The sequence below is a fragment of the Cebus imitator genome, unplaced genomic scaffold, assembly GCF_001604975.1.
Source record: "Cebus imitator isolate Cc_AM_T3 unplaced genomic scaffold, Cebus_imitator-1.0 Scaffold72, whole genome shotgun sequence".
NCBI lineage: Eukaryota > Metazoa > Chordata > Mammalia > Primates > Cebidae > Cebus > Cebus imitator.
The window spans coordinates 2,415,019-2,426,489 of NW_016107387.1; the positions used below are offsets into that span (position 1 = coordinate 2,415,019).

The 11,471-nt window shown below is 43.4% G+C and overlaps 1 protein-coding gene across 7 annotated transcripts in view; it reads right to left on the reverse strand.

Moving 5' to 3' along the window:
* DNAH9 (dynein axonemal heavy chain 9) overlaps positions 1–11,471 on the reverse strand; it is a 367,598-nt gene that overhangs the window by 92,852 nt on the left and 263,275 nt on the right. For all 7 annotated transcript variants that reach the window (XM_017531396.2, XM_017531398.2, XM_037739576.1 and 4 more), the window contains 2 exons: positions 4,104–4,223; positions 1,196–1,384 (listed from right to left, as the gene is read on the reverse strand). In XM_017531396.2, coding sequence (XP_017386885.1) covers positions 1,196–1,384; positions 4,104–4,223 — 309 coding nt within the window. The remainder of the gene's footprint in view (positions 1–1,195; positions 1,385–4,103; positions 4,224–11,471) is intronic.

Here is an 11,471-nt window from a genome sequence, read left to right on the forward strand (position 1 = left end):
AGCCTCCCAAGCAGCTGGGACTACAGGTGTGTATCACCACGCCCAGCTAATTTTTGTATTTTTAGTTGAGACGGGGTTTCACCATGTTGGCCAGGATGGTTTCCATCTCCAGACCTTGTGATCTGCCTGCCTCAGCCCCCCAAAGTGCTGAGATTACAGGCATGAGCCACTGTGCCCGGCCATTGTAACATTTTTAAAGCTACTGTTCAGCTAATCGTCAGGTGAGCATGGTTTTATAAGCTGATCTGGGAAAACAACTGTCACTGTGTCCTAAGGTTCCACTTACAAATAGATTTGGAATACAGCTTTTACCTTATGTTGTGAGATCTGGGCTGACTTTCACCCTAGCTGACTTTGATGAGCCTAATCTCCTCCACTGGACTGTGAACTTGCCAATGGTATCCCAGTCTTGAACGTTTTGTGTGCCCTGTATGGTGGAGTAGCAGGACACCCTCAATACACAGGGAGTATGTGTGGGTTGCTATGAGTGACGTGAAAGCGCCAGGAAAATATTAGGACTTCTTCTGATGATTGGGTCCAGGTACAACTTTGAATCCCCTTTAATGGGAAACCAGTATTTCCCCACCTCCCAGTTCATTAAGGTTGGGGTGAGTGATGTAAGGGGGTGGGTTGGGAGTAAAATCCAGCTAGTGTCATGAAGAGGACAAGCTGCACAGCCCACGTAAAAAGCATGTGAGCAGCTGTTCATGGGACCACGCAGGATAGAAGCCGACGAAGGGTATCTGTGAGTCATGGGCACAAGCTGTGTAGCTTTGGGGCTTCGTGACAAAGTGCAATGAAGGATCTAGGAAAGGGAATTTCCCCTGACTGCTCCCACGAAGTCCGGCTCTGGAGTGGGGAGATCAGAGAGGAAATTTGTTTGTTATTTTCCTTCTTTCTCCCAGGTTTCACAGCTTTAAGGATTGCTAGGAGACAGCCTGCAGGGTAGAGGACTAGTGTCCCCATGGAGGACTGCATTCAGAGGTAAGATGCTGTCCCCAGGAGTCTTGGAAGGCAGCAGGCACCAATGCAAGGCAGTGTGGAAGGACATGGGTATGCAGATTTCACACCTTGCGCTCAGGGTTGGTGGGGTGAGTGTGCAGGAGGACACCAGAGGATGTGAATAATGACCGTCCTGTCTTCTCATTGGTGCCCAGAGGCTGATGTGATTGGGAGAAATTCAAGCCATACGTACCTTCAGCTGGCTCAGGTAGGGCCTCCAAGTCCCATCCATGAGGCTCTGCCGATATTTCTTTGTAAAGAAGCCAAGGTAGGAAATGAAAGCTGTTATGAGTAGAATGTCTCCACATAACGTCTGTTCCTGCTGTTCGAAGTTCTGCACGGCTTCTGCCCATCTCACGTTTTCAGAAGTGAGTCCTCCAACCTACCAGTTCAAAAGGCAGAGAGGAGAGGAGGCGTGTTACCCAGCAGGCTGCAGAGCCGTGATTCCATCATGGAGAACGCCCACTGCACGCTTCATAGCGGGAAGACGCAGAACATCGCTTACATGGTCCTTTCCATCAATGGAGACTTGCACTGCCTGCAGCAAACCTTTCAGTACACAAGCTCCTGTTCTGTGTCATGCATCATACAAGCCACGGAAAGATAACAGGGTTTGACTCTGCTCTTTCTATGTGTGGAGACTGATACCACCCAATCAGAGGGGTGTTGAGAGGATGAAGTGTAATCAGGCATGTTTATTATTTAGCGCAATACCTGGTCTGTGGAACGTGTTAGAAAATTAGGCACTTCTTTCTCCTTTCCAAATGCTGGGGAAATGAAAATAAACAAAATCAAGTCCATGCCCCATATATAATACACAGCAGGCAAAGAGGCAGACATGCTAATTGAGACACAGAGAAGTACGGTAAGGTCATGGGTGTGTACAAAGTCCTGCCCCCCAGCCCTCTTCTGGCTGCTACAATCTCCCTGGGAGGAGAGCTATCCATTCTACAGAGGACTGTGAATGGTATGGCAGAGCTTAGCTTCTCTGTTAAGAATCAGCTTTTATTTTTTCTTTGAATGATAACATCATAGAATGTCAGAGCTGGGACAGACCTCAGAGATTTTCCAATCCAATCATTCCCATGCCTGTTTTCAGATTACACAAAGGTAAGAAAGTCCAAGTATCTCTCCAGAATCTCTAGGTCAGTAGAGACAGGGGTCGCTTCAGAACCTGAACATCCTGACTCCTAGAGCAGAGTGCCACAATGCCTCCCACAAGAACTGACTCCAAAAGTGCTCCTGCCAGGCAGAGAAGGCTGTGCTAAGTTCGGAAACCAAGCAGGGAGCTGAATGGAAGGCAGGCCAGCTAGAAGATCAGGAGGGCTTCTTGCACACTGGCAAAGAGTTGCTGTTCAGCTAAAGTGATCATCTCAAAGCTACATGGAAGCTGGTCCAGTGATAACTGCACAGACACACATGTGGGTACGGCTGGTCTTCATTACATCACAGCTCAGTTCAGCAATGGCTATGACTCACTGCTCCCCAGATTAAAATCTGGCTTCGTTGTATAATTCAATGGTGGCTGGAATAAATGTCAACAGGGTGGATTGTACTTCCTTCCCTGGGGAGGAGGGTGCTGTAAAGTCTCCAGCTTGAAGAGAAATCACATCCATTGGACTCTGCTTTGCAGAGTCTTAGCTGATATATGGGATGAGAGATACAAGCCATGGGGGATTTAAAAAGGCCACCAATTCTTTGACATTCCCGTCATTAAGACTTGCTGTCTGTGCTCCCTGCCCTTTAATCTGTGACAGCTTTGACCTATAGAGTACAGCGGAAGTGATGCTGTGCCAGTTTTCAGTCCCAGCCCTTAAGATATTGGGACTTTCCACTTCCTGACTCTTGGAACACTTGCCCTTGATATGCTGAGTTACTGTGTAAGACGTCTGACTACCCTGCTAGAGAGAGTGTGCATGGAGAGGCCCTGAGGCTACATAGAAAGGGACAGGGGCCCAGCTGCACCCTCCTTTCCAACCATCCCTGCCAAGATGCCCAGCATATGGAGGAAATCGTGTTGGGGCCTCCAGCCCAGCCATCAGCTGAATGTACTGAGTGACCCCAGTCATGACCACATAAAGCAGGAGAACTGGCCAGCTGAACCCTGCCTTCAACAAACTTGTGATATATAAAGAAATGGCTATTGTGCAAAATCACTAAGTTTTGGAGTGATTTTTTATGCAGAAACAAACATTCATAACACAAGCACTGCTGCTCTGACCTTCAGACTTGTTTTCCCAGGAAGACCAGAGCCTGCGTGTGTGTGTGTGTGTGTGTGTGTCTGTGTGTTTGTGTGTCTGTGTGTGTGTCTGTGTGTGTGTGTGTGTCTGTGTGTGTGTGTGTGTGTGTCTGTGTGTTCTGAAACACTTAGGGTCAGTTGGTCTCATTCTTTTCTGCTTCTATCTCAGTTTCTAATCTTGGCCACATTCTTATTTATTTATTTATTTTTTGAGACCGAGTTTTACTCTTGTTGCCCAGGCTGGAGTGCAATAGTGTGAAATTGGCGCGCTGCAACCTCTGCCTCCTGGGTTCAAGTGATTCTCCTGCCTCAGCCTCCTATGTGGCTGGGATTGCAGAACCCCATGATCATGCCTGGCTAATTTTTTGTATTTTTAGTAGAGGTGTGGTTTCAGCATGTTAGCCAGGCTGGTCTCAAACTCCTGACCTCAAGTGATTTGCCCGCCTCAGCCTCTCAAAGTGCTGGGATTACAGTCATGAGCCATCGTGCCCAGCTTGGTCACACCCTTACTATGAAACACTACATAGATAGGAATGTCACAGTTTGCCTATAACATGCCATCTTTGTCTCGTAATAATGTTTCCTCTGGTCAATACACATGAACATAAGCGCATTCACATCTTGCATGGGCTGCTTGATAGATCCAGTGCTCTACCATGTCTGTAAGAAAACGACTTTGACCAGATCGGAGTTTATGCATCCACATTTTCCTCAGGGCTCAATTCCTACATTTCAGCACATTTTAATACTTCCCCCCCAAGTCAAAGTGCTGTTGTGCCGTGGTCATCTATCTTGCACCTCCGCGGCACTTGACAAGCCTGCTAATATAATTACAGCTCGGGCTGCCACGGCTCACACTCACCAGGCGGTTGGCAAGGGAGATGGTGCCTGCGGTCACTTCGGCTTCTTGCTGACATTTGAGTTTGTCTGCTGTCGCTTTCTCAAACTTGGCTGTGAGCTTTGCCAGGTTTTCATTAAGGTGCTGTTTAGGAAAGAACACAAGGACTGTCAGTCATTTCAGCCCACGTCACTGCCAGTGCGCCTTAGATGAGGGTTCGCACGGAGGTGATTCTGAAGGAAGCACTCTGTGGGGCATTCCTACAGGACCAGGGAAAGCAGGGCAGAGAAGGAAATGAAGGCACATTTGGGGATGTCTTAGGTAGTGTCCTAGTGAGGACTTCATTTTGATCTGGCAGGGACAGTGTGGCACGGACAGCCAGAGATGTCCTGCTCCCAGGTGAGAGAGCTGACCTTCTGTACCCCACCACCGCAGTCGTCAAGGTGTTGAAAGCTACAAGGTGTGAGGGATGTGGAGGGGGAGGAGGGTGCATACGTTCTGCCTCTGCTTGTGTTGGAGAAAAATAGGTTCCAGTAGCCTGACAAAATGGTTCAGGTGCTGCTTTTAGAAGCAACAAATGTGTGCTTTTATAAGCAACAAATGTGATGTGTGCTATTAGAACACATTAAAACTGGGGTTAGCACGAAAATGGTCAACAGGAACCCACATGGGTCAGGGAGGACTACTGACAAGGTCTGCTGCAGCTGGTCTGGGTTGGGCTGTCTGGAATCAAAGTCCTCCTCTGGCTCTAAGGTCCTAGAAGTACAAGGTAATGGCTGGGTGTGGTGGTAATGCCAGCACTTTGGGAGGCCAAGGCAAGTGGATCACCTGAGGCTGGGAATTTGAGACCAGCCTGACCAACATGGAGAAACCCTGCCTCTACTAAAAATACAAAATCAGCTGGGTGTGGTGGCAGACGCCTGTAATCCCAGCTACTTGGGAGGCTGAGGCAGGAGAATCACTTCAACCTGGGAGGTGGAGGTTGAGGTGAGCCAAGATCACACCATTGCACTCTAGTCTAGGCAACAAGAGTGCAACTCCATCTCAAAAAAAAAAAAAAAAAAAAAAAAAAAAAAAAAAAAAAAAAAAAAAGAAAGAAAGAAAGAAAAGAAAAGATAAGAAAAAAGTACAAGGTAACTTTTACTTAACCTCATCTAGCCTCTCCCATTATCACAATGTACAGGAACATAAAAAAGACATAATTTAAAATTTTAAAAAATGTATTAAGAATTTAAAATTGAAGCACATAGCCTTTGTCATCCTCCGAGTACATATTTTCACACATAAAGACATGTGGACACCTCCAAATACATCTCATATCTGTGCAATAACTGGGGTCCAGGCTGCTTTGTTGGTCATTACTAAGGTACAAGAGAAGTCAATTTAGGGCCAAGTTTAAACATCCAAGCAGTTTAAAAAGCAGGTGGTGAGCCATCCAATTAAGGATGGCAGACTGGCCATGCTCATTTACCTCCTTCACTTCCCAAGACTTCTCTAAAATGATTATGAAGCAATTAAAATAGTCATAAGCCCTTAACACCAAGCAAATGGGTAACAGCCATTTAGAGGGTGAGGGAGTCCAATGGATTTGTGGAGGACCACACTGATGAAGGAGGGGAGACTACTGGAGCAGGACAGAGGATACGACAACTTAGAGTTGGCCATAGTTCATCAAGGAGGAAACTGATCAGCCTATGGTGCCCTATACAAACTGGAGACCTCAGAAATGTCAGGTGTGATTGAAAGAGAAGATGAAAATAGGAGGGTTAATTGGAAACCTATTGATTCTTGCCCCCATATCTGCATCCACATGCCAAGTATGCAATGCCACAAGGCACCTGTGTTACCATGTAAGAAAGTCAGTAGAGGCAGAGAATAAAGGTGCCACATACTGGCATTTAGGATGCATCCAGCACAACTCATCAGATCTTGAAAACAAATTCTACCAGTCAACCAGCTCTGCCCTTGCCTATAGACCTAGAATTAGCTTTTGATCACTACTCCTGTAAACATGAAAGGACAAGAAGAGATTTAATGAAAGCCTAGATTAAGTTAAACAAGATGAAAAAAATGACCTAGGAAGAAGAGAGGAAATTTTGGTAACAACAAAAACAGCAACTGCAACAACAAAGCTAAAACGTTTCACAGTTTCTCAGAGACATTCAAGATGATTCATCCACAAAACAAGAACAGGATGTTATTAAAAGGAAGAGAGAAACATATATGGAAATCACTACTGTTGTTAACATAAAAAATAATAAAATCAAGGGAAGGGTTAAAAGATGAATTTGAGGGAATTTCCTAAAAAGTATAAGAAAACAAACAGCAACAAAAAGATGGGAGAAAATACATAACTGATCTAGGAGGTTCATCATCTGACCGAGATGCATTCCAGAAAATAAGAGTAAAAAGTAAACAGAAGGGAATTTACCAAAGAAATAATACAAAACAACTTTCTAGAGCTGAAGAAAGTAAATCTTTACATGCCAAACACAATATAAGAAAAGAATGACAGCTACGCACATCAATGTAAAGTTTCAGACACCAAGAACTGAAAGGAAAAAGTTGGAAGACTTCAAGGAAAGGGGGGAAATAGTGTATCTATGAAAGGAACAGGACCTTGACTATCCACAACACTTCTCAGCAGACAAAAGCATAGAACATTCAGTGTTCTGGCCAGGTGCAGTGGCTCACACCTGTAATCCCAGCATTTTGGGAGGCCAAGGCAGGCAGATCACCTGAGGTCAGGAGTTTGAGACCAGCCTGTCCAACATGGTAAAACCCTGTCCTTAATAAAAATACAAAATTAGCCAGCATGGTGGCACATGCCTGTAATCCCAGCTGCTTGGGAGATGGGGGCAGGAGAATCGCTTGAACCTGGGAGGCAGAGGTTGCCATGAGCCAAGATCGCGCCATTGCACTCCAGCCTGGGCAACAAGAGCAAAACCCCGTCTCAAAACAAAACAACAAAACATTCAGCTGTTCTCTGCACAAAAAATTAGCAACTCAGAATTCAATTACTTTGCAGAATTTTTAGTTCAGTTTACGAATAAACTGAAGGCATTTCCAGACTGTAACAATGCAGAAAATTTACCTCTTCCTTAACATTTCTGAAAAAGTCCTTTGAGAATGAGCCATAGCAGAATAAGAGAGAGAAAGGTTGTGGCAGCAAAGAAGGACAAAGAGTACTTAATTGAATGGAAAGTTTAAAAGTAATGGATGCTATGCAAAAGGAACTAATGCAAGAGAAAGAGAGAATAAAGGAAAATAGAAACTCCGGGGGGCGGGGGTGAAGAGGTCGTGTAAAAAAAGAATATGTAATTCTAGTGTACCACTTAGATCGGTTATGAACAATACAGATATGTTCACAGAATAGAAAAGGAACTGTTGATTTTTTAACTTTGCAAATCAGTCTATGGGCAGAGCATGGGTCACTTAATTTTGTTTACAGAAAAGAATGTAGATGTTTTCAGTTTTAGTGATTACAAAGCAAAAGTAATGATAAGCAGTGATAACAGAAGTTGGGAAGTAGAAGGAAGGGAGCTAAAGGCAGGGTTAAGAGCTTCATCTTGTGATATGGTTTGGATGTTTGTCCCCTCCAAATCTCAGCTGGAAATGTGATTCCTAATGTTGGAGGTGGGGCCTGGTGAGAGGTGATTGGATCATGGAAGTGGATCTTTCATGAATAATTTAGCATCATTCCCTTGCTGGTAAATGAGTTCTTGCTCAGTTAGTTCAGATGAGATCAGGTTGTTTTAAAGAGTCTGGGACCACCCTCTTCTCCCTCTTGCTTCCGCTCTTGCCGTATGACATGCTGGCTCTGCATTGTCTTCCACCATGACTGTAAGCCTCCTGAGGCCTTGCCAGCACTGTGCTTCTTGTAAAGCCTGCAGAACTATGAGCTGATTAAAGGTCTTTTCCTTTTTTTTTTTTTTAAATTGTACTTTAAGTTCTGGGGTACATGTGCAAATCTTGCAGGATTGTTGCATAGGTACACACATGTCATGGTGGTTTGCTGTCTCCATCCGCCTGTCACCTATATCTGGTATTTCTCCCTGTGTTGTCCCTCCCCAACCTCCCCATCCCCTGCTGTCCCTTCTCTAGCCCCCAATGCCCCAACAGACCTCAGTGTGTGATGTTCCCCTCCCTCCCTGTGCCAGCCATTAAAGTAATGGCAAAAACCACAATTACTTTTGCATTAACCTAATAAAACTGGTTGCCATAACTGTATTGGGAAGACATGGAAATGAACAACGTATAGACTCAGCCATCTAGCAGAAAGTCAAGGGCCTCAACAAGATACATCAAGAAACAGACACCAGCATAATACACAGACAGAAGTCAAAAATTCAGGTAATCAGAGAGTGAAAAGATAATGGAAACTTGTCAGATGAGTCTAGTGTTGAAAAAAATACAAGCTGGTGGGGATTCTGACAAAATGCAGCAAAACCATGTGTATGGGAAGCCATTACTTAACTCCAGGGTCAATTAGTGATGTATGGGAATCTTTTGATTATTTGTAGACTGGCCTAAAATAAGATTTTTACATAAAAGCACCTGCTGTTTTAAATACTGGCAGTTAATCAAATCATCTGCAAATAGAATGCGTGGGCCAACTGGAACACAGTTAAACTGCTAGGTAGCAGGCTCTGATGTGATCTCAAGTGCTAGAAACAGATATAAGAATTAAAGGGGATTGTTGTTTCTCATGAGAAGCCTTTCTCTGCTATTTGATATTTCACTCTGTGTGTGATTACATGCTCAAGGAAAATGCCTTCCTTGTTCTTACTGTTAGTTTTATAAATGTAACATTAATGTATCTTCACTATAGAACAAAAGATAATATAGATCAAACAAAACAACCATCCAAAGTTCATCACCCAGAGATAACCACCACTGTTCACATTTTTATGTATTTCCATTCTGTATTAGGCTGTTCTTGCATTGCTACAAAGAAATACCTGAGACTGGGTAATTTATAAGAAAAGAGGTTTCATGGGCTTGTGGTTCTGCAGGCTCTATAGGAAGAATACTGCTGGCATCCTCCTCTGGGGAGGCCTCAGGGAGCTTTTACTCATGGTGGAAGGCAAAGCAGGAGCAGGCACATCACATGGGCAGAGCAGGAGCAAGAGAGAGTTGCGGAGGCAGGCGCCACATACTTCAAAACAACCAGATATCACAATAACACACTTACTGTCATAAAGACAGTACCAAGCTATGAAGGATCCTCCTCCACGATCCAAACGCCTCCCACTAGGCATCACCTCCGGCATTGGGGATTACAGTTCAAGATGAGATTTGGGCAGGGACAAATATCTAAACTATATCATGTCCTATATAAAGTAATCAAATTGAAATCTATCTCGAAATATTCTTCCCTTCACCCCGACTTTCTGTATTCTGAATATAAAGTTCTTTACTTGGAATTATCCTAAAATCCTAAAAGTAAGACTTGGGTGTGTGTGTACGAGATTGGTCCTGACTGGGAATGGCCTTGTAGTATATAGGAAAGAATCTTCTTGCCCTGGGTGGGTCTCCAGGTTAGGGATGGGTGTTAGCCCATCTCCTGTGTTATTAGCAGGAGTGCCCACATTCCCGGGATGTTGACCGGCATATGTATAAGTGGAGGATGGAGTGGAGGTTGTTAAAAGCAACAATACATTTTTTTTCCCCAGAAAATATTTTGGCAGAAAAGAAGTGCCTTTCAAAGGTAGCCAAGGATTTTTAAAATATTCGTATTGCTTTCGCAGGTTGAGTGGGCCCATCATGTGAATGTTGGCTACTGAAAAGGTATAAACATTTTGAAAACATTCTCTTTGCACCAACTGTTCCTTTAGTTAAAATAACTTGAGTCAAGAGTCTTTGAAAATGCAGTTTTTGTTATACTTTTCTTGGAGAGACTGAAAAATATAAAAATTATTGGGAGATCTTTTCATCACCAAACAGGAATATGGCCTGCACACGGTGGCTCCTGCCCATAATCTGCCTGTAATCCTAGCTCTTTGGGAGGCCAAGGCGAGAAGTTCACTTGAGGCCAGGAGTTCAAGACCAGCCTGGGCAACACAGCAAGACCCTTTCTCAAAAAAAAAAAAAAAAAAAAATTCAGGAATGGGGATGTTATGGTGTTTTGTATGTGATATTCCTTGAAGGGAGCCATTGTTGTGATTATCATCTGTTTTAAGTAAAGTAGTCCAGGAACATGTACACTTATAAAACAAGCATACTGAAAGGAGGGGAACTTATACTTTGTGAAAGTATCTTTTTAAATAGAGAGATTGGTCTCAAGGATCTTCGATCTAGAGTCTTGTCCCATAGATTTTAATCTAATAATCAATAAACCCATGTCACATGAAGCATACAGCATGTCTACCATTTTACCTTTCAGGACTTGTAAAGCCCTCCTTATCGTCATGACAAATTTGCAGCAAGAGTCTTATTTGCCTAGAATGCACATGTAGAAATTAAAGATCCAGAAAATATTTTGGATTGAACTTGATCACAGCTGTGATTGAGTCCATGCACGAGGCTGGATGTGCATGTGGTAGACAGCACATGCTGTCAAATGGGGTAGTAGTGGCTGAGCAGTTACAGTCACACTCACAGTAGTGATGGCAGCTCCTGCTGCTCTCTTCATCATGGGCTGGGCTCTAGTCTCACGGTTTATACACATAATATCCTTTAATCCTCGCAATAGTCCCATGAAGCAGGCACTATTACTGTGTCCATTCTACTTCAGGAAGCTGAGGTTTGGGCATTTTGAAAACCTTTCTAAAGGTCACACAACTAGTAAATATTATAACTTGGATTGGAAGTAAGGTACGTGGATGGATGGCATTTTAGCTGCTATGCTATCCTCCAGGATACTGATTTCTATCTGTTACTTTGTTAGTATAAATTTTTATGGGAAAGGTGAAGTTCAAAGGTGTGAAAGTAAGTAATTCAAGATCTAAGCTGTTGGAATTTTAAAATATGTTGAGCCTTAAGGTAATGTGATTATATGTCTTGAGTCATAGGACAGGCAGCTATAACCTAGGCAGTTGTAACCCTTGTATCTCTGATTATAGACTGGCCTTTTTCCTTACCTGCATTGTCTTGTAAAACATTGTGAATAAGTGAAGGACACCAGGGAAGACCCCTTTCAGCTTCACTGCTGATCTTTGTTATAGATTAACCTTCCTCTTACCTTTCTCACACAAAGATTTCACATTATCTAAGATGGAAGGTTAAATACTCTTTTAAATTGGAAAGGAAATGAAATAAGCTGTACAGAAAACTGTAACTAAATTGTTATAACTCATAAGCTGCCTATTATAGAAAATGTTATAATCCTACTAAATTTCTTTGTTTTCTGTCTATATAAGTAACACCTTAACTTTGCTTTTTTTTTTTTTT